The sequence below is a fragment of the Electrona antarctica genome (genome assembly GCF_951216825.1).
Source record: "Electrona antarctica genome assembly, chromosome: 20".
NCBI classification, from domain to species: Eukaryota; Metazoa; Chordata; class Actinopteri; order Myctophiformes; family Myctophidae; genus Electrona; species Electrona antarctica.
The window spans coordinates 35,657,753-35,680,355 of NC_136801.1; the positions used below are offsets into that span (position 1 = coordinate 35,657,753).

Below are 22,603 nucleotides of genomic sequence, written 5' to 3' on the forward strand. Positions count from 1 at the left end.
ACAAGTCAACAACAATAAATTCTTATCCAACTCCAACTTTTAGTTTGTTAAAAAAAAACTTTGGCCACCTTGGCTTTTATAGGCCTATAATGCTATATAATCTTTCCATGATCATTTTTCAATAAAACACTCAAAAACCTAAATTCATACACTCTTTCAATATTCACTCCATCTAGCCTATAGAAGCACTCGTTTTTAGTAAAGCAACCTCCTGCTGCCTCCTGCATTATGTGCATATTCAAAACAGGTGGTACGCAGGACTGTTGAGTGATATCCAACGAGCACGGGTACGGTCGCCCCTTTTACATCTCGCCCCACTACTCTACCTAGGCCCTTTCAGAGCCCTCGGTTAGCTTTTCAGAATTTTGGACGTGCTACAGGGTCCCTGACAGCTTATTCCATCCTCCATAGGATGCAGATGTACATACTCTCTGTTCACGGAGAGCGGCGGCGCCGCTTGAGTGTTGGTGAGATGTTTCAAAGATGCATAACACAGCTATATGAGACCGCCACAACGTGTACGAAATGGCATTAACCACCGATGCCGCTAAGTATTTTTAATCTTTTTTGAAAGTTTTGGCTTCTCTGAAATTCTCACATCCCATGTTCCGCCTCCCAAGACACAACAGCATTATAAACATCCTGCATGCACGCGGTCGGCCAATCAGAGGCAGTAACTAGGACGTGCAGCTTGCCAGTCACCGCTCGGGAGGCGGTACAATGGGAAGTCAACAAGGAAGTCAAGGAAGAGAGGAGAGAGAATTTCAGAGAAGCCAAAACTTCAAAAAAAGATTAAAAATACTTAACGGCATCGGCGGTTAATGCCATTTCATACGCGTTGCGGCGGTCTCCTATAGCTGTGTTATGCATCTTTGGAACATCTCACCAACACTCAAGCGGCGCCACTCTCCGTGAACAGAGAGTATGTACATCTGCATCCTATGGAGAGTGGAATAAGCTGTCAGGGACCCTAGGGTAGCGCATCCAAAATTCAGAAAAGCTAACAGAGGTTTCCGAGCTGTAAAAAACAAACATAATTCATGTTGGTGATTATACAAAAGGTATTAGGCCTATCATATTAATTTATAAATGTTGAGTTCACTCTGTATCCATGGACATAATAATAGAAACAATTACAAAATATGGGCTACATGGAAGAAATGTGTTTAATGAAACTAAGTGGATTGTTTACACAGCACTGAAAGAAAGCAGTCACCGTCTCCGTTTCATGACAATGATTCTTGGTTTTACAGAGTACAGAGAATGTCAGAGATTGACTACTATGCAATCAAATAATTCTGTAGGCCTATACAAGATCATTTCAGATGTCAGCAGGGAGAGGGAGGGAGATACTAAATTAACACTTTTCGTGGGGGCGAGTTGGTAAAGGTTGTTTGGTAATATTGTGGACAAAATCTTATCCAACGACAACCAAATATTATTTAGTTTTGGGTCTGAGAGGCTAAATGTCATCAAATGGTCATGGTCTGTGGCTCAAACGTCCAATAAATAATAGACCTTGATGTGAAAAGGGTTGAAACCCGTACTGAGCTAAGCTAACACCTGCATGCACTCACCTGAGTTTGATTGGCTGCAGACTTCTGTTTCCACAGCTTCTTCTAGAAGCTTTTTTTTTTCACCAGCCTGGTAAAAACACTGTAGCCTACTCCACTCGGTGTCCATGTCAATAAATGTTACATTCCGAGTTGTTTATTTAAACAAACTGCTTGTAACAAACACTCAGTGTGCTTGTTGGCTTGTGTGTGGTGGTGGCACTGGTGGCGTGTGAGTCGTGTGACCAAAAGGGGTGGCGTGCGCGACGTGTGCTCAAGGCAAACCCCGCCCCCGCACGCGCGCGCACACACACACACACACACACACACTGGCTGCATTGAAGCCCTATTCAACTTTTAACGTTTATATTGTTTATAATTGTTTTAAATGTTATAGTGTTATAGTAGCCTATAGTAAAACATTTTATTTTATTGTTTTAAGCAAAGTAACTTGGGGGCAAAAACGGAATATTTCTTCTTTCTGTGATTTCTTCTTCCTGTACGACAGGGGTTCTCAACCCGTGGGTCGCGACCCCTCGGGGGGTCGCCAAATTATTTTAGGGGGTCCCCAAATTATTTTCAAAAGAGAAAAAAAAAAATTAAAAAAAAAAATGTTCACGATTTTTCAAAAATAGCAGACCTACAAGCTCGTAGCGCGCCACTCGGTGGCGCGCTATGAGCTTGTAGATCTGCTATTTTTCAATAGCTAAATTATAACAATGCTTAAAACACCAAAAGGGGTTCCCGCCCAAAATGGTTTAAGGTTATTGTAGCAGTCAATTTATATTGGGGGTCGGGAGGGGGCGGGGCGGGGGTCCCGAGACATTGCCAAAGCATTTCCGGGGGTCCCCGGACAAAAACGTTGAGAACCCCTGCTGTACGAAGCACTTTGAACTACACTTTTGTGTATAGGCTATAACTTATTGGCACAATAAAGCCCTCGTGTTCTTGAAGTCCTCATTTGCTGTTTGGGTTCAATTCCTCACTCACCCAATTAATGTTACTGTATTAAACTGTATCAAAAGTAATACATTTAAAGGCCATACGATGCAGCAAGTATAGGGCGAGACACCCATTACGCAAACTATTCAAAGTTCCAAAAGAAAATGACATCGGCTCAAAAGCCTATTGTGGAGGAAAACATGATTGGTTGTCTTGCTGGCTATCTGGCTTAATTATGATTTAGAAACAAGTTTTTCTTCGTCGACCGGATGGCAGCTGTCAATCTTAACAACTGACCTGACTCGACTCCTCCACACTCTCTCTGTCAGCTAATGTGTACTTGTGTAACTATTTGTGTACTATTTTCGTGTTGCCCTTATCTTATATCCTTATATGACCATTTAGAATAGCATCTCTGTTAGAGGGGACTATAAGAACTGTCTGAGAAGGGTTGAGGAGGCTTGTGGCCGGAGGGGCTGTCGAAACAGGCCGGGAGGTCTCTTCCTTATACCATCTGTATAATCTGCCTGAATATTCATAATACATTCTCAACACTTCACCCTGTACTTTAATATTTTCCATTATAATACACACGCACACTGCACGGACGCATGCGTTTAGTTATCCACGTATCCCTTATATCCAACCCACTATTCAAAAAAGTTATGTGCACCCCTGAATATAACAACGAAACACTGTATGAGGCCAAAATCCATGGAAGGTGCATATATACAAATAACATGTTTTATTATTTTATTAATACAAAAACAACAATAACAACAGCTACTTAACCTATTTTTCATATTCCATAAAATATAAAAAACGGAATTACAATCTTCACAATAATTACCTAAAGAACGGAACTTTTAGACGTAGGAAGTTTTTTTTTGTTTAAAGTCTCTGAGGTATTTGTGTCTTATTGAGGTCAACACGTTCTGTTGCTTAACACAATCACTGCCAGGTAATTGACTCATCATAAGAGTTTTTTTTAGAATCGACCTCGGGTCTTAATGGGTTAACCGTTAACATGGAGGCACTGGGGCCGTGTTCCCTCCTCCATACCCATGCCCATACCCGAGGCGTGGTTGGCGAAAGGACCTTTCTGTGTGGAGTTTGCATGTTCTCCCCGTGTCCCCTAGGGTAGGTACCCTCACAAAAACCTGCCGTAATCCTGGTCTCTAACCTACCTCCCCCTGGCCAGCCGGGGCGCCTGATGGAGGGGATAGGAACTGGTCGGAATAACGTGTTCCTTCCACACGCTACGTCCGGCCGGGGAAACTCTCCTCATGCATAGAAGGGAGCATGAGGTCAGTCCGCTGCCCCCCCAGGTTGGCAGAGGAAGTGTAGCGCCCAAGATTACATTAGATAATTGACACTGGGTGAAAAAATGGGTTACAAAATAAATAATAAAAATAAAACATAAAAAACAAACAAAAACAAACAAAACATGGAGGCGCAACTCTTCTATCCGTCATAAAGAGGACTCCTTGTGGGCGGGGTCAACGTTGGTCACCGCGGGAAGGGGCAGGGCCACGCACGACGGCTGGGCGTGGCTGTGCTGGCAGGGAGGCGGGGTTATAATGACGGGGTTGCTGTGGAGATGTCTGATCCTCTCCTCCACGCAGCCGGCAGACAGACGGGCCTCGGCGTCATGATCCCAGCACTCCTCGACTGTCTCACACACCTGGCACGCACCCTGCAGACAGACAGACAGACAGGCAGAGAGACAGACAGACAGGTGATCCCAGCACTCCTCGACAGACAGACAGTCCCAGCTATAGGGGTGTGTCCCGAACCTCGGGACCAAGCAGGTACCGAACCGGCAGACAGACAGACAGACAGACAGACAGACAGACAGACAGGCAGACAGACAGGCAGACAGACAGACAGACAGACAGACAGACAGACAGACAGACAGACAGACAGACAGACAGACAGACAGACAGACAGACACAACATTCCTCTATACTGTTTCACACACCTGATGCAAACCCCACAGAGAGACCGAAAGGCAGAGAGACAGTTGAGGACTTACAGGAGCATGATGACTGTTACGGCCCTATGTGGCCATAATGTTGGTTTGGTTTGTGTGTAATCCACTGTCAGTGATTTCCATGGTGATTCTGAGGGTGGAGTGGAGATTGGAGGAGTGGCTTGGTGTCTGGGGACACCTGGGCCTCATTCTCAATCAGCCAGCATAAAAGCCTGGGAGAAGCTCCTCATCAGTCTTGTTACCATCTGTCACCTGTGCTGATCCTGTGTAGGCTGTACGTGTGCCATATCTGCTGAGTGCTTAAAGTACAGACCACAGTAGGCTATCTTTTCTCTTGTGTTCCGAAGAGGGAAGCTTGGTAAGGGTGTGCTGCCATTTATTTTATTCCCCCTTTTGACCCATTGATTTTGTTTAGTCAGGGAGCTTATATTGTAATTTATTTTTGGTGTAGCTTAGCTCCTTTTCTTTCCAGGTAGGTTTGGGGTTTTGTTTGTTGTTTTGGCCTTGGCCACCCTGACGTCTTATATGCTTGCCCTATCTTCTAGCCACTGTAAAACTATTTCCTCAAATGTACACTTTTTTGTAACCCTGGTTTGTGATCCTTGATAGCCACATTATGTTACTCAAGACCCTATATAAGGTCATAAGGTAGTAACATGACCCACAGGCAAATAATTCCAATACTTGTGTGTGCATGTTATTTTTTTCCCCATATTCGAGGAATATTTGAAAATTGTGTGTGTGTGTGTGTGTGTGTGTGTGTGTGTGTGTGTGTGTGTGTGTGTGTGTGTGTGTGTGTGTGTGCGTGTGCGTGTGCGTGTGCGTGCGTGCTCACGTTGTGTTTCAGCCAGTCCTCTTTGAAGGCGGGTCTCATCTTCTTGTTCACGACCACTTCCTGTAAATCCTCCAATGTGGGATGAGGTCCAATCTCTTCCTCAAACGGTAGCAAGTACTCATCTACTGGACCTGAACGCAGGAACGCACACAAACGCACACAAACGCACACACAGGTCAAATACCCTTTCTTTACTTTAAGTATTCTTTTACAGTGTGGAATTCCAGACTATTCCAGACTAAGTACAGTTGTATGTCAGACAGGTACGTTTCAGCAAGAATAGCGTAAATGGTAAATGGTGCCTTTATCCAGAGCGCTTTACATAGATTGTGCATTACATTCGCCCATTCATACACCGATGGTGGAGGAAACCATGCAAGGAACCAACCTGCACATCGGGAGCAATTACAGTAGCCTGGCGGGGCCAGACTACTGTTATAGGGGTTCAGCAACATCTCCAGGTGCTCCTCTCAGAACAGGCGCAACAGAAAAGTAATGCGCACCCCTGGATATTAGAGGCCGGCCTCTTCAAAAGGAGGGCCAGCCAAGCAGCCAGCAAGGTACCATAAGGGTTATAAAAGGATAGAGGGAGGACCGGAGTTACAGCAAGCTATTCATTTCAGTGGAAGTTGCTCAGTGGCGTTTTGAAGCACCCAGAAGACTGCCGGAAGTATACCATTATAACTCAATGGCACGAGCGAGCGGAAGCGCAGCTCAGATCTGAGGTCCGGGCTGACTCACATGACGTCATGAACATCCGTCCACCTCCATGAAAGTGCCTCGTGCCTGTTCAGTCTCTATCCTTCTTTATACTTCTATGGGTACTGCTCAGTATCAGCCATTATAGGAAGCCGCTCAATTTGGAGGAGGCGTTGTTTCATTAATACCCATGATTTATGTCTGCTGTGTCTTACCAGTATGTCATTGTCAACTATATACTGTATGTTATGATGTTGAGCGCGCGCACGCGTGTGTGTGTGTGTGCCATACCGTACCGTGTGTGTTGCATCGTGACAGCAGTTCCCACAGCACCAGGGCCAGAGCGTAGATGTCTATCCTGAGGAAGGCGTCTCTCTGGAAGTTAACGGCACCTTCTAACACCTCTGGAGCCATGTACCGCCACGTACCCACCTGCGCGCGCACGTGTGCACACACACACACACACACACACACACACACACACACACGACGTGCAGAGAATGTTAAGAGAGGCAGGGGCTGAAATTCCCTAAAGGGGGAACTTCTGGCCAAAAATAGCTGATCTACAACCTCACAGCGAGTCACGTTGAGAGCTTGTAGATCAGCTATTATTGGGGCACGACCCTGCACTTTTTAGCTACTGAAGATGCGGCCGTGCTTCATGGATTTCTACACAGACAGATTATCTCAATGCAAAATGCCGAATTCGAGTGCAGGGGAGTTTGAAAGAAAGCAATTCTCCTGAATGCTGCCGGAGCCGGACATCTACATACATACCCGTAGATTTGCTGATTCCAGGCTGGTAAACAACCGTACTCAACCGTAAATTTACTGGATTTACATGGCCTCTACATTTAGTATATCTGCCTGTAATCCTTGTTTTTTGCGCAGTGTCAGGTGTGGCATAGAAAGGGAGGGGGGGGGGCATTTTCATTTATTTTATCATGTAGTATAAATGTTCCATTCATGGTCTGGAGAGGGCATTTCTTTCATGAAAGGTTCAGATATAAAATATAGTGGTCGTTGCTCACCCCCGGGGCCACGGATGTTATAATTCTGCACGGGCGAGTGTTTCTGTAGCACCCGTGCATTCCTTATTCTTCAATATAAAATGTAATCTGATCAGTGCATGGCTATTTTCTCAAAAGGTTTTAATGTATCAGAGTGCAATACACCTCCCAACCATGGGGCGCTTAGTTGAAAGCATATATAGTGAAAAAACGAAGAAACTGTCCGGCGGTCGGATAATAATGCTTTTTATTGAACAATACGGAATGCTAATGCTAATACCCCGGAGGGTGACTTTATATTTATCATAAACGTTAACGTTGTAAATGTAGCACGGTGCGCAGGACAGGGTGAAGTATACTGCAGGGTGATGTTTCAGGGTTATGTTTGTTCCTATAACTTCCTAACCTGTCCATGGATTTCCCCCGGAGGCTTCCCCGGCTCAAAGCACACAGCCAGCCCAAAGTCACCGATCACTGCTGTCAGGTCTGTCCTCAGCATCACGTTCTTACTCTTAAAGTCCCTGAGAGAGAGAGAGAGAGAGAGAGAGAGAGAAAATTGTAAATGGTATAGGCTATATAAACACTGTACATGAAGAACAAACAGAGCAATTACTATTCCGGGGACCTTCAGGTAGTCTCGTCAAAAGGTGGTCTGCAGCTCAAACGTAGAATAAATAATAATGAAATTAAAAAGGTTGAAAACCCCTGTATGAATAAAACACTTTTTCACTGAACATACCTGTGGGCGACGGACGGTTTGGGGGCTCGTCCCTTGCGTTGGGGGACTGAGCGTACCTGTGAGCGACGGACGGTTTGGGGGCTCGTCCCTTGCGTTTGGGGGACTGAACGTACCTGTGAGCGACGGCCGGTTTGGGGGCTCGTCCCCTGCGTTGGGGGACTGAACGTACCTGTGAGCGACGGCCGGTTTGGGGGCTCGTCCCTTACGTTGGGGGACTGAGCGTACCTGTGGGCGACGGACGGTTTGGGGGCTCCTCCCTTGCGTTTGGGGGACTGAACGTACCTTTGGGCGACGGACGGTTTGGGGGCTCGTCCCTTGCGTTGGGGGACTGAGCGTACCTGTGGGCGACGGACGGTTTGGGGGCTCGTCCCTTGCGTTTGGGGGACTGAACGTACCTTTGGGCGACGGACGGTTTGGGGGCTCGTCCCTTGCGTTTGGGGGACTGAACGTACCTGTGAGCGACGGCCGGTTTGGGGGCTCGTCCCTTGCGTTTGGGGGACTGAACATACCTGTGAGCGACGGCCGGTTTGGGGGCTCGTCCCTTGCGTTGGGGGACGTCCTCGTGCAGATAGGACAGACCTCTGCACATGCTCTCTGCTATGAGACACAGCTCTGTCCACGACACCGCGTTGGCCTTCAGGTAGTCTGACAGAGAGCCCTGCACGCACGCACGCACACACACACGCACACACGCACACACACACACACCACAGTAGTTATTTAGTGTTACAGTTATCTTTATTAAAAACGAAGAGACTAAAACACCCGGAAACCTTCGTTCAGTCTTGCTCAAGGACACTTCGACACTAACTCTGGGGAGCCTATGGGTTTGAACTGGGAACCTTGCGGTTCCCATCCGGCCACTCTACCCCTGAGCCACCGCCTCCCCATTATTAGGCTGCGCAGCTGTGACATTTAGGTCACCCAGCGCCTCTCCTCTCCTCTCCTCTCCCCTCTCCCTCTCCCTCTCCCTCTGCCTCCCCTCCCCTCCCCTCCCCTCCCCTCCCCTCCCCTCTCCCTCTCCCTCTCCTCTCCTCTCCTCTCCTCTCCTCTTCCTCTTCCTCTTCCTCTTCCTCTTCCTCTCCCTCTTCCTCTCCTCTCCTCTCACCAGCTCATGGTATTCGGTAAGGAGCCACAGTTCCATGTCCATGTCGGTTCCTCTCCGCTCGGCGGCGATGAATCTCAGAATGTTGTCGTGGCTCATTCCTGGCGTCTGGAAAATGGCCGTCTCGTTCGCCCACGACTGTCTGTCCTGGAAGACAAAACATGACCACAAACATTCCACCGTTCATTTTGACCCTTCGTCACTGGTGGAAAAAGTACTCGCATGTTTTAGCCTGTACTTAAGTAAAAGTATCAATACTGTTATATGTAGAAATTCTCTGTTATGAGTGAAAGTCCGGAATGGATGACGGATGGACGGACTGATGGGAAATGCCAGATTTCATAGTAAATGCGACCTGCCGTCGCAATAATGTTGTATTATGATATATGAATTAATGCACCTGCAGTGGGAAGATCTTGACCGCTACGTATTCATTCATCATCTGGCCTTTCCACACGCATCCAAAGCGTCCCCTAGCTTTCACCTCCAGCAACTGCAACGGCCTCAGTCCTACCAGGGGAGAGGATGGTGCACAGCCCTGGAGAGAGAGAGAGAGAGAGAGATTGCTGTGTTTTCTTATATCTGTTGCTGTGTGTGTGTGTGTGTGTGTGTGTGTGTGTGTGTGTGTGTGTGTGTGTGTGTGTGTGTGTGTGTGTGTGTGTGTGTGTACCTTGACCATGTGCTCGTGTCCATAAGGAAGTTTATGGTGCGTGCACCTCCAGAGGGCGCTAGTGAGCAGCAGGCTGAACATGCAGAAGAGCAGCAGAGAGTACACCAACACACTGCCCTGCAAACTGCTGGAGCCTGGACCTGAACACACGGCACGCACGCACGCACGCACACACACACACACTCTTACTTAATACTTATACTTGCTTGCATGCACGCACGCACGCACGCAAGCACGCACGCACACACACTCTTACTTAATACTTATAATAATAATAATAATAATAATAATAATATATTAATATCTGGGACTTATATAGCACTTATATAACACTCAAAGACACTTTACATGTGTGGGGGCCAGGGGGGGACAACAAAAGGACAACTTTATTAGAAAAACAATTAAAAGAGTAAAACCAATAAGAACAGTGCATGTAACAAGTTTAAAAACACGTCAGCTTGGACATGCGATTTTGAACAGGTGGGTTTTCAGTGCGGTTTTGAAGGTAGGAAGTGAGGGAGAGTCTCGTATGTGTTTGGGGAGAGCATTCCATCGCTGGACCTGAGGGAGCGGGAAGGGGCGTGTGGCTCGAGGAGAGCAGAGAGGTAGGGGGAGGGGGGGGGGAGGTTATGCAGTGACTTGTAGGTGGTGAGGAGGTGACTTGTAGGTGGTGAGGAGGTGACTTATACTTGCTTGCACGCATGCACGCACGCTTGCATGCACGTAATACTTATACTTGCTATAGCGACTCATGCAAATAACTTTTGAACCCACGCACGCACACGCACACGTGCACGCATGCACACACTCACACTCTCACACACACACACACACACACACACACACACACACACACGCACGCACACACTCACCTGGTGCTGGGATGTCAGGCAGGTGTGTGAAGTGTTCATTGCAGACGTTTCCCTCACAACAACAGAAGAAGACCTGGGGACTGTCCTCTGTTGCTACACACTCCGATCTACAACACACATGCACATACACATGCATGCACGCACGCAAGCAGTCGCTGTTTAGGTACGGGGGGATTCGGAGTCCCTATGGTTGGGACTGATGCGCTTGATCTCAGTACCTGAAAAGCAAATCCAATTCATCGCCAAACCATAATAAATATATTGCTAATTTTATATTCAATAAATATATATACCATCCATTCTTGAGTTGCCCTGAGTGAATTGGTTTCATGCTGAAAATTGCCGATCTACAAGCTCACAACGCGTCCCAGTGCAATGCATTGTGAGCTTGTAGATCTGCTATTTTCAACAAAGCACAATCCAACATAAAATGACTTAATTGTCTTAGAGTTAGGCATAGTTTTACTGAGGTTAGGGTTCGAGGGGAGCAGGGGGCTAAGGTATAGGATTAGGCATAGTTTTACTGAGGTTAGGGTTCGAGGGGAGCAGGGGGCTAAGGTATAGGATTAGGCATAGTTTTCCTAAGGTTAAGGTTAGACTTAAAGGAGAATTTCGGCCTAGAAGGCTTTCTTACCTTTATTGTCTCCACCAGGCCGAAGGCATGGGGAGAGAGTATGTTTTGCACTCCGTCCGTGTGTGTGTGTGTCCGTCCGTCCTTCCGTCCGTCCGTTACCAGCTAATCTCCGGCACCGCTAACCCGGTCGATGCCAAACTTTGCACACACACTCCCTGGATGCCAACGATGAACCTCTGCCCCGCATTTTCCAGAACGGCCTGTTATAGCGCCACCATGAGGCAGCTTTTCACATTTTTTACCTAAAACTGCACCGATCTGCGTGAAACGTTGCATGCACACTCCCAGAGGCCAAGGACAAACCTTTGACCTGCATTTTCCGCATCTGCCTTTTATAGCGCCACCAGGAGGCCGACTTTTGTAAAACACATTTTTTTATATTACTCCTCCAGATTCTGTCCAAAAATCTCGCAAATCGTTACACAGTATCTCTATGGTCATGTGCTCACGTCGGATCTGTCCGATATTTCATATTCCATCCTAATTTGCTATAATTGGCTTTCACAGTTTGCAAGATTGCCCCGTTTTGAACAAAAGCCTCAAATCATGAACGCAGCATGCAATTTACGTGAAATCTTTCACACATTGTCTTACTAGGCTGAGGAATATATCCCACCCTTTTCATGTTTATATTACTCCTAAACATTTTGACAAACATCTCACACAGTCCTATCCTCCTGGTGGAGACCTGTGCCCAGAAGGGCACTTTTTCTAGTTTGTAGTTGTTACGTCCCCACCAAAGAGGTTATTTTGTGCAAAAGCGCATTATTGGCTATTTCCCCTACCATAATCCCTCAATGGGGGTTGGGGTTTAGTGCTAATTTGCTTATTTCCATCGAAATAAGTAAGCGATGGAAATAAGCGAATTAGCACTAAAACCCAATGCCCCATTCAATTCAATTCAATTAATTGAGGGCAAAAAACATTTTTTGTGGCTATTTCCCCAAAATATTGCACAAATATATTTGTGCAATATTTATATCTGCACAAAATAACACCCCACTTTGGTGGGGACGTAACAACTACACATAAAGGTAAGAAAGCCTTCTAGTCTGAAATTCTCCTTTAAGTATTATAGGGTCAGGGTTAAGCATAGTTACAAAATGATACTATAGGAAGGAATAACCTTCAATCTGGTCTTTTAGAGGTTCCTAAGACTAGACCTAAAACTAAAAGGCATGGAGAAGCAGCCTTTAGCTATTATGGTCCTATAATGTGGAACAGCCTGCCTGTAAACCTGCGGCTCTCTGAATCCACGGACATTTTTAAAAGAAACCTTAAGACATACCTTTTTAGCATTGCTTTTAATTAGGTCATATCATTATCCTTGTTTTAGGTTTATTTGTAATGTTTTCCAATGTTTTCTTTTTCCTTCTTTGTTTTTTCCATTTCCTTTAATGTCTTTTATATTTGTAAATCTGTGAAGCACATTGGGTTGCACTTGCTGTATGAAATGTGCTATACAAGATACAAATAAAGTTTTGATTGATTGATTGATTGATTGAATCTCTACAGCCAATCACACTAGAACTGCATATCACATATATATACCTGTCGTAGCAGTTGAAGTCGTCCAGCCAGCAGCCCTTCTTCACCAGCTGTATGGCGCCCGTGGAGTTGGTCCAGGAGGCGTAGCAGTGAGAGCGCTTGTTGTCCTTCTCCCCTGATGATGCTTCGTCCTCGCAGCGCTCCACCCCGCTCTGGTTGGTGTGCTCCAGCTCATGGTTCACATTGTAGTACACACACTCACTGGTCTGGACGGCCCGCCCCCCACACACTGACACTACAGAGGAGAGGAGAGGGGGGATTGGTTGGTTGGTTGGTTGGTTGATTGATTGATTGATTGATTGACCCCAAAACAACCAGAAGGATATGTCAAAATATGCTGTATTGTGAATCAGCAGGCTTTTCTAGGCTCCTATATGCCTTGTTAAATATTTTTATATTGTGTTTTTGAGCACTGCTAATCGCTCCAACGCGTAGCTTTGTGTCTATGTTTGTGACATAGACTTCACTGCGTGTGTATACATGTATGTCCACCGGGTCTTTCAGATTCTTTATATTCCACTAGCTTCCATTCTGGCTAAGATTGGCTTCCAGCCCACAATAACCTGTACCTGACCTGGCGGAGAGCCGGAGACCTGCTTCTGAGGTGCACTTTGTCTAGTTAAGCAGTCATTTAGTTGTATGTGTATAGGCATTTCACAGAATTAATAGATCAGGATTAAAAGTGACTTATGCACTACCCCTATAAGGGTAGTTCATAAAAGGGGTGACCAGGTTTCAGGCCTCTGTTTGGCCAGAAGCCTGATTTGAGTGTCTGTTAGGGACCTAACTTCGCTTCACCAGGCTTTCCACCTCGGAGGAAAGCCTGGTCTGTGTTATAAAATTGCTGTGTGATCCGATCGGGAGACGATGATATCGTTACGTCATGTTGTAGTCATTGTTTTGTATAGTCATCAGGCCGGAAACCCTCAATCTGGAACTTCCTTTCCCTCAAACCGGAAAGAAAAAACATTCAAAGCGTGACTCGTTCTCTCATATAGCCTGCAGCATTTATTGGGAAAAATCGGTTTTAGGGAAAGGAAGTTCCAGATTGATGGTTCCTGCCTGATGACTACAAAACAATGACTACAACATGACGTAACGATATCATCTGCTCCCGACCGGATCATACGGCAATGCAAAAAGGAATTGAGGTGGTGTACAGCCTAGTAGTACTTGGTAAAAAAACCCTGAAACTAATGTTGGAGACAGAAGAGAAGCACTAGTATTAGCACATTTATGGTTAGGGCACAGTGGACTAAATAAAACATTGGAAATGATAGGAAAACATCAGTCTGGGTTATGTGAGGGATGTCAGGTAGACTAGAGGAGTCATGCTATGAACTGCAGAGCGTATGAGACAGAGAATCAGATGTGTTGGTGTGAACGTGACAAAAGCTGTTAATGTGATTGTGTGAAATGCAAATATGTGTGCTTGTGTGCGTGTGTGTGTGTGTGTGTGACCTTGTGACATGTCTCGGTTTGGATAAAGAGCTATATGTGGTCACTTTGCATCAGAAAGACACGCACGCACGCACGCACGCACGCACGCACGCACGCACGCACACACACACACACGCACGCACACACACGCACACACACACAGACACACACACACACACGCATCTGGCAAGCAGAGTACGGCCCACAGACAGAGGGCAGGGATGTTACCACCATCAAATTACTTACATTTTCACCAGAAACAGACAGTTGTGGAAAAAAGTTTACGTATTTTTCAGTACAAATGTATTAGCATCAAAATGTACTTGTATTAAAATCTTTTTGAAAATAGCAGGTCTACAAGCTCACAACCTTGCGGCACAGTGCGCCACATTGTGAGCCTGTAGAGCACTTTCATGTGTTACAATTGGACCCCGCGGAACCCCTCCAAGGCCCCCGGGTGGTCCCCAGACCCCACTTTGAGAACCTCTGACTTAAAGTATAGGCCTACTCTGACCTATACTCATAGTGACTTATAATCACACTATAATGCATGTTCTCAATGAAACAAAATAGAACGCATCATAAGTAGGCTATAAGTAAACTATGACAATTAGTGTTATTACGATATTACATTTATTATATTATTATGAGAGAGAGAGAGAGAGAGAGAGAGAGAGAGAGAGAGAGAGAGAGACATCTGTCCGGGTCAAAATACCACACACACACACACACACACACACACACACACACACACACACACACACACACACACACACACACACACACACACACACACACACACACACACACACCATGCACACACGCACGCACGCACACACACACACCACGCACGCACGCACGCACGAACGCACACTCTTTCCCAGACAGGGGCCCCAACTCCAAGACAATGGTTTGTGACATAAGGACAGAGCCATAGAAACGCACTGCCCCGCCCCCTTTGACTATCTCACTTTAAATCAGGGGTCTTCAATGTGTGTGTGTGTGTGTGCGTGTGTGTGTGTGTGTGTGTGTGTGTGTGTGTGTGGTGTGTGTGTGTGTGACCCCCACTCAGTGTTGGAAAAACGTACTTGCATGTTTTACTTGAGTGAAGTATATCAACACTGCAATGCAGAAATGCTATACTTTAACCACCCAAACTCATAGATCTGCTATTTTTGGCAAATTTCGGCAAGAAATAAATTCCTATAATCACAGAACGGTTTATACCTTCAAACAGAGTCTCCAACAGCAGAAGAGCCACGGTGGCCCCGGAAGTCCAGAACATGATCCAATTGGCCCAGAAATGTATCCTACGTCCAGAACATCATTCCTATTGGCATGCAGTGATGGGGAAGAAGTATACTCGCTATATGGTCTCTTATTGGTCCACACAGTCCTTACACGCTGGTCCAGAATGTCAGAACATTACATCCAAATGCAGATCCTTCACATCCAGAACATCATCTTAATTCCCTTTTGGTCCAGCACTGTAGCCTATATGTCCAGAACCAACCTCCTATTGGTCCAGAACTGTAGCCTATATGTCCAGAACCAACCTCCTATTGGTCCAGAACTGTAGCCTATATGTCCAGAACCAACCTCCTATTGGTCCAGAACTGTAGCCTATACACATCCAGAACCAAACTCCTATTTGTCCAGAACTGCATAGCCTATACACGTCCAGAACCAAGCTCCTATTGGTCCAGAACCAAGCTAGCTCCTATTGGTCCAGAACTTCGCATCCAGATTGGAATAGTGAATTGGGTTCAGAACATATTTACAGCTAGCGCCGCATCTCCACGCCACAACATCTCTGTGTGTGTGCGTGTATGCGTGAGTGAGTGAGTGAGTGAGTGAGTGAGTGAGTAAAAAAACGGGTTTCACGCTTTCAAATCCATTTGAGGTGAAAAAATTAAATAAACAGACTCGAACCACCAACTTCTTTCTTTCTCTCTCTTTCCTCCAGGTTGTCGGTCCACCTCCTCGAGCAAGAAGACTGAACTGAACCCAACTTGGGGCAAGTTGGGGGGAGAGAGAGAGAGGGGTTGTCCAGACAACATCTGTCCTGTTCAGAATGCACGCACGCACGCACACACATATAGGCACGGGCATCATTATGCGCACACTCACATATAGTTCAATCAGCACTTTCTCTTTCTCTCAGCACAAAGAGTGTGTGTGTGTGTGTGTGTGTGTGTGTGTGCGCGCGCGCGTGCGTGCACATATTGCGTGCGTGTGGGTGTGACTGTGAGACAAAGAGTATGAGAGAGAGAGAGTGAGCAGATGGAGATAGTCCTTTGGGGGTTCAAGAAATACCCACAAAGTAACACATGCTACTATCTGAATTGGCAAAATAGAGTTGTGATTTTTTTTCTTCATTCCTATACATCATATAATAGAATATTATTAGGGTTGTTCATTTTCAAATGATCGGAATCGGATCGGGAGCCAAAAAAACATGATCGGGACATCCCTAGTATCAAGATTATATCCATATCATATTAGACTGGAAATGGTCTGTGATTTGGGATATTGTACTATTGTGATATGGCATAAACGTGTTATAAAATATAAATATCGGATCAGGAAAAATCAGTATCGGCAGATGCTCAAAATCAAATGATCGGAATCGGACCGGGAGCAAAAAAATGTGATCGGGACATCCCTAATTATGATTACTTAATTTACAATAAGTAATGACATTAAACATTTACAAGAAGTCTATACACAATTAGAGAATGTAGAAGAATTGCCTGTTTCTCCTATGGTACCAACATCAGCACAGCATGGGATTGTGGAAAGAATCGTATCCAACGATAACAAAATAGTCTACGTTTTTGGTTTGAGGCTGAATCTCATCAAATGGTGGTCCGTGGCTCAAATGCAGAATCAATCATGGACCTTGATATATGAAAAACGGTTTAAAACCACTGCCATAAGTTACGTTATGCCATAACTTAGTGTGCTGAACTTCAATCAAGGTGTTAAAATTGAATATTTTACCAATGAGTCAGTGACACTATACATATTTAATAAGTTGTATAAATGCCGTTAGCCACAGCACAGCTGGGTCTGTAGTAGAGGCTAGACACCACCACCCGTTTTATTCATATTAACAGTTCATTTTAAAGTTAGTTTTTCCAATACACCCGAGGTCAACTTTGTTATCAAAGCTCACCCGATTGCCTTTTTAGTGAATAGTGTGCAAATGTGTTAGTCGTTCTCAAAGGGGGTTCTTTAAGGGACAAAATTAACTGACCAAATTGTCAAATATTAATACCTAGAGGCAAAAGTAGATGATTTACATGCCCACCACGTCAGCTATTTTCACAGAATGCATCTGCGGAACAGAGTCAAACGCAATTCCAAGCACTTGTCAGGGTAGGGGTCAGGGTTCAAATAGGATTACTTTGGGTCAGGGTTCAAATATGATTATTACTTTTGGTCAGGGTTCAAATAAGATTACTTTGGGGGGTTGCGGCCTGAAAAGGTTGAGAACGGCTGCCTTAGGTTGTACATGATCCGAACGATATAAAGCAGTAATCTGAACAATATGACCTTAACCAACAGAGTTTGACTGGAGGGTGCTCTGTTTCCTCTTTAAAATATGTTTTTGTACACAGTCACTCACAACAGAACGAATGCATTGGATTCCATGGCCATTGGTTTATTAAATCAGTCAAATACAAATGTACAGAATGTAAAAAATAACATTATTCCTTATACGCTCAGTCCCAACACCATTATATAACACATGGTGCCAGTCCTAGCTCTGGGTCTTGTAGTTCCTGGGTCTTGTAGTTCCTGCCTCCGCCCTCTGGGTATTGTAGTTCAGCCGCCCCTGGAGAACAAAAGAAGCCATTATTAGCAGGAGGAATGGAACATAGATCACTTAACATCAGTTTACAACAGGGCTGCAACTATTCATTATTGTTGCAGCTATAGTATTCTATCAAATACTTAAATAAATCAATTAATTGCATAGAGAGAGACATTGGCATCAATGAAACAACATGAATAGTTCGGATTTCTTTTTTATAATGGACTAAATTGATTAGTCTCCCATTTTTTGACGTACAAAGGTGTCATGCAGAAATACAGAAAATGGCAGATCTACAAGCTCACTTAAGCATTGCGAGGCCGCCGTGTTGTTCGTGAGTCGATATAGATTCATGTGCAGCACCAATCTAGTAGGGATCCATTAACCCATGAAGACCTGAGGCAGATTCCTTTTTTTTTATCCCAAAAAATTGCAACCCTTTTTTTCCCCACCTAGTGTATCTAATGTAATCCTGGGTGCTACACTTCCTCTGCCAACCTGGGGAGAGCAACGGACTGACCAAGTTTTCACCTGACAGGGGGGAGTTTCCCCAGTAGAGACCAGGATTATTGCATGTTTTTAACTTTTTTGTGAGGGTAGGGTACCTACCATGGGGGACACGGGGAGAATGCAAACTCCACACAGAAAAGAACCTTTTTGCCAACCCCACTCAGGGTATGGGCACTGATGACGCAGAGGAGAGAACACGCCCCCAGTGCCCACAGCGGGAATCGAAACCAGGACCTTCTAGCTGTGAGGCGACAGCGCTACAGACCCCACCCTCCAGAGGCCGATTCTAAACATGCCTTCTAAAATCAGTAGTTCACAGTACACTTTCAAGATTCTTTCAAAAATGAAAAAAATAAATAGCAGATGTACAAGGTCACAGCGCTGCACGAAGTGGCGCACTGCAAGCTTGAAATCTGCTATTTTTGAATAGCGAACGCTAAAATCTAAAATGACTGAATTTGAATCGGTTTTACTGGGTTAAATTATAGATTTTTGCACCCCTAGTCTCCTGTTGTAATAGTTTCCATTACATTCATTCAATTCTTTCCTGGCATGGATACGCACACGGTGATGTAATGTAATGGATACTTACACGATGATGTTGTTGATGGGAATGTGGATGAGCTTGACGAAGAACCCAATGAAGCCCATGATGGCGAACCCGATTGCTGTGGCCATGGCAATCTTCTGAAACTCTGCATGGAGAAAAACAATGTGGACATACAATCATTACTAACTAAACTTTCATTTGCATTGTGAGTAGCATGGTTCATATAGCAGTGGTTCTCAACTTGTGAGTCGGGACCCCCGGATTGTAAGGGGGTCCCCAGATGACAGTGACGTGACAATTTAAGGACTTAAGACAAAAAAAGAAAAGACCATTACTGCATCAAAACTAATCAACAAACTACACTAAGTCAGTTTATTGTCGCATCAGCCAGGGTGCGGGAGTCTATCCCCGTTTCAATGCGCTAGACCTCTGGGAGATGGATTGCTGAGGTGGAGCGCAACACATACCGACACTACAGAAACTGGTCAGCATTGGCCAATTTGTCAATAATATAAGAAATCGATCTACAAGCTCACAACACCTCACAGTGTTGGAAGTCAAACTAAGGTAATGCCTCAACTCACAAGAAAACATTTCAAAATAACATTTCAAAATAATCCTATTTGAACTACCCACCCTGAGTTGTCAGGGAGGGTAGTTCAAATAGGATTATTTTGGGGGGCCTGAAAAGGCTGAGAACTAGGAAGGCAAGGCAATTTCATTTACATAGCACCTTTCATACACAAGGCAATTCAAAGTGCTTTACAAAATAAAAACAAATAGAGTGCAACAGTGCACTTTAAAAATGAATACAGATTATAATAGATACAAATTAAAATAAGATACAGCGCATATAAATTAGAACAAATACTCCCACCTTTGATAAAAAACACAGCTCATTTAAAGCCAAGGCAAGACCTAGCTATTATTATACATCATTAGGATAGGCAATGTTAAATAAAACATGTTTTTAAATTGGACTTAAAAACAGCTATGGTTGGGGATTTCGTAATGTAACCCAATGGTGAAATGTTGCTTCACCATGTTTTGTTCCAAATATGGGGTGAACAATTAGTAGGCCAGCCCCAGATGACCTCAGGGTTCTAGGAGGTTCATATGGCTGGTATATAGTAGTGAAACACACAAGCAGAAGGATAAGACGGCATAAGAGAAAGATGAACACACTAAGCAGAAGGACAAGACGGCATAAGAGAGTTTAATGGTACCTTTTCGGTCTGGTTTGGTGCATCTCTTCACCAGCCTGATGGAGTCTTTGACGAACTGCCGGCTGGGCTCCACAAACTGCATGACCTGATCCATGATGCTGCTGTGGTGAACAGAGAGGACAGCGTCAATATGTTATACATACAGGATTACAGTATCTATATACGTTAGCCCTAGTCACGAGGAAAACACTGGACTTGAAACAAACCAAAAATAGACGATCTACAAGCTCACAACACGGTGTGACACGTTGTGAGCTTATAGATCGGCTATTTTGGTGAAGAGACTTTAGAGACGTACTGTAGACTTTAAGAGAGGTTTAAGTCGAGCACTTTGATGTTGTCTGTTTAAACTTTAAAGCAACAGTAGTTGGCTCCAGGTGCCACAGTTTGAATGTAGTAATGTTCAGCAACTACTAACTACAGACTAAAGACAATAAATATTTTCATGGGAGAAAAAAAAACAAATAATCGTTTGAGAATCGTGATCTCAATTCAATTCTCAATTTGAGCAAGAATCGTGCAGCACTAGTGACATTGATAAAAATCCAAATGTTATCAAAGTATTCTGAGGTACACCCAGACTTGCGTCATGGCACCCACTTTGAGAATTCCTGAGATACAGTATACAGGTATAATAGATAGGATAACATCTTACATTCCACTCAGCAGATAGGACATACCAGTGAGCATTTTAGTCTTTTGAATACACCATTTAGTTTTTAGTCCCATTTTAGTCATCTGGAATAGTTTAGTCTTTGGTCTACTCTACTCTATACAGTAGACTAAATATCAAAATATTAGTCTTCTAGTCGTCTAGTCAACAAAATGAACACTGATTGAATACTGTATTAAGTACATTTGCAAAACAAACGGTACAAGGGTACAGATATATAAGGGTTCTAAAAAAGACAAATCAAGAAAGCACTATGGCTTGATTCCATTGAGGTCGACCGTCCTCCTGTCTGTATTCAATTCATCATCAATGCATCTATAATAGAATCACTAACTTTACAGTTTACACCAATAATCACTTTAAACCTCACCGAACATTAAAACACATATGGGCATTCAAAGCGTAAAGCAGCGACCATAGCAGATGATTTCCAAGCTCACAAATGACGCGTCGTAAGCTTGCCCTGTCGTAGATCTGGCTATGCTAGAGGTACATACTAGAGAGCTTAAATCGTCACTAGCCGTAAGGCCCGTAAATGATATTAGTGATACTAATAAGGAGCAGGTTAAGAGTTACAGATAGATATTAGTGTTTATACATTTACCCGTTTGTTGATGGTTTGGAGTCCTGTAGATGGTTTGTAGTTCAGTAGATGTGAACGTGTCTTCGGTCAGAGAGCTACTAAACTAAAAGGAAGGACACGTAGCGCTCGAGCTCATAGATATGTCTCGACTCTCGATCTGATGACGAGCCATGGTAACGCGAGACTACGTGAACACGGATAAGACTTCCGCTTCCGGCCAATCTCTTCAGAATAAAAGTACTGTTGGTAGCGACTACTTCTTCCCGTCAAACCAAATTAAAGTAGTGCTATGAGGCTGAGCTGTCGGCAGGAACTGAATGACGCGTCACGCGTTTCCAAACAAATCCAGAAAATCTCTGGCTGTTAAGGTGATTTATTGACAGAATGATAATAAGGTCCAAAATGTACTGAAAAGGTTGATACATGAAAACGTATGTAAACTTTAAAGGTAAACGTAAAAGCTAAACGGGTCAACAGAAAATATTGAGCCTGTAGAGCTCACCCCCATTGTTCTCTCACTGAATGGCCACTGGCCACTGCCCAGACACACAGCTGACATAACTAAAGGTGATTAGCAGGAGCAGGAGCTAATCAATTAAGTAGGAAATGGAACATCAAAACCAAGCGTGGGAAAAAAACTAAACAGAAAATAAAAACAAGCTAAATGTATATTTTGGCTCCTACAAGTAGCCTACCCTCTAACTCTCCAGACCACCTAGAAGCGGTGGCCGAACGGATAGCGGCGCGGTCTAGATACCGGAAGGTTCCCAGTTCGAATCAGCCGTCCGACACGTTAAAATTACCACCGCTGAAATGCCCTTGAACAAGGCATCAACCACTACGATGAAATGTGTTCTATGAGCAGGGCCTGGCTGGAAACAAGTTCTTGAGCTTAGCCCAGATACCCTGGGTAAATATAGATTTCATTTCATTTCATTTCATTTCCTTCCTTGCCTTGGACTGCTCTCCTGTGATGTCACTTGTCCCCACATGACCTGCCAGGTACAATACTACCACCTAGTGGACAAAATAGTGAATTCCAGGAATAAAGTGTGCATGCAGAACCAGATGAAATATTGTAGCCTTCTATCACTGCGTGCCCTCAAAGAGGAAATACACTATTAGCCAGAATATCAAACAAACATCAAGGCCACATGTGATTGTCATTATTATTATCTTATCTTATATAAATCATTTTGTA

The 22,603-nt window shown here is 44.5% G+C and overlaps 2 protein-coding genes across 2 annotated transcripts; both read right to left on the minus strand.

The window, feature by feature from the left end:
* Window positions 1-3,966: 3,966 nt before the first annotated feature.
* LOC306913301 (activin receptor type-2B-like) lies at window positions 3,967-15,325 on the minus strand (the record flags this gene model as incomplete). Its single annotated transcript, XM_079489891.1, has 12 exons — window positions 3,967-4,191; window positions 5,324-5,454; window positions 6,319-6,454; window positions 7,439-7,553; window positions 8,281-8,429; window positions 8,880-9,023; window positions 9,277-9,414; window positions 9,547-9,619; window positions 10,025-10,133; window positions 10,419-10,525; window positions 12,604-12,835; window positions 15,268-15,325. The coding sequence occupies 12 exons, from the start codon at window positions 15,323-15,325 to the stop codon at window positions 3,967-3,969; spliced, it is 1,617 nt and encodes a 538-aa protein (XP_079346017.1).
* Window positions 15,326-18,958: 3,633 nt separating this feature from the next.
* On the minus strand, window positions 18,959-21,919 carry LOC306912919 (protein transport protein Sec61 subunit gamma; the record flags this gene model as incomplete). The annotated part of the gene is made up of 3 exons (XM_079489379.1): window positions 21,424-21,919; window positions 20,147-20,247; window positions 18,959-19,065 (listed from the first exon to the last, which is right to left on the minus strand). Exons 2-3 carry the CDS (start codon window positions 20,238-20,240, stop codon window positions 18,959-18,961), a joined length of 201 nt encoding a protein of 66 aa, XP_079345505.1. The 5' UTR covers window positions 20,241-20,247; window positions 21,424-21,919.
* Window positions 21,920-22,603: the final 684 nt, after the last annotated feature.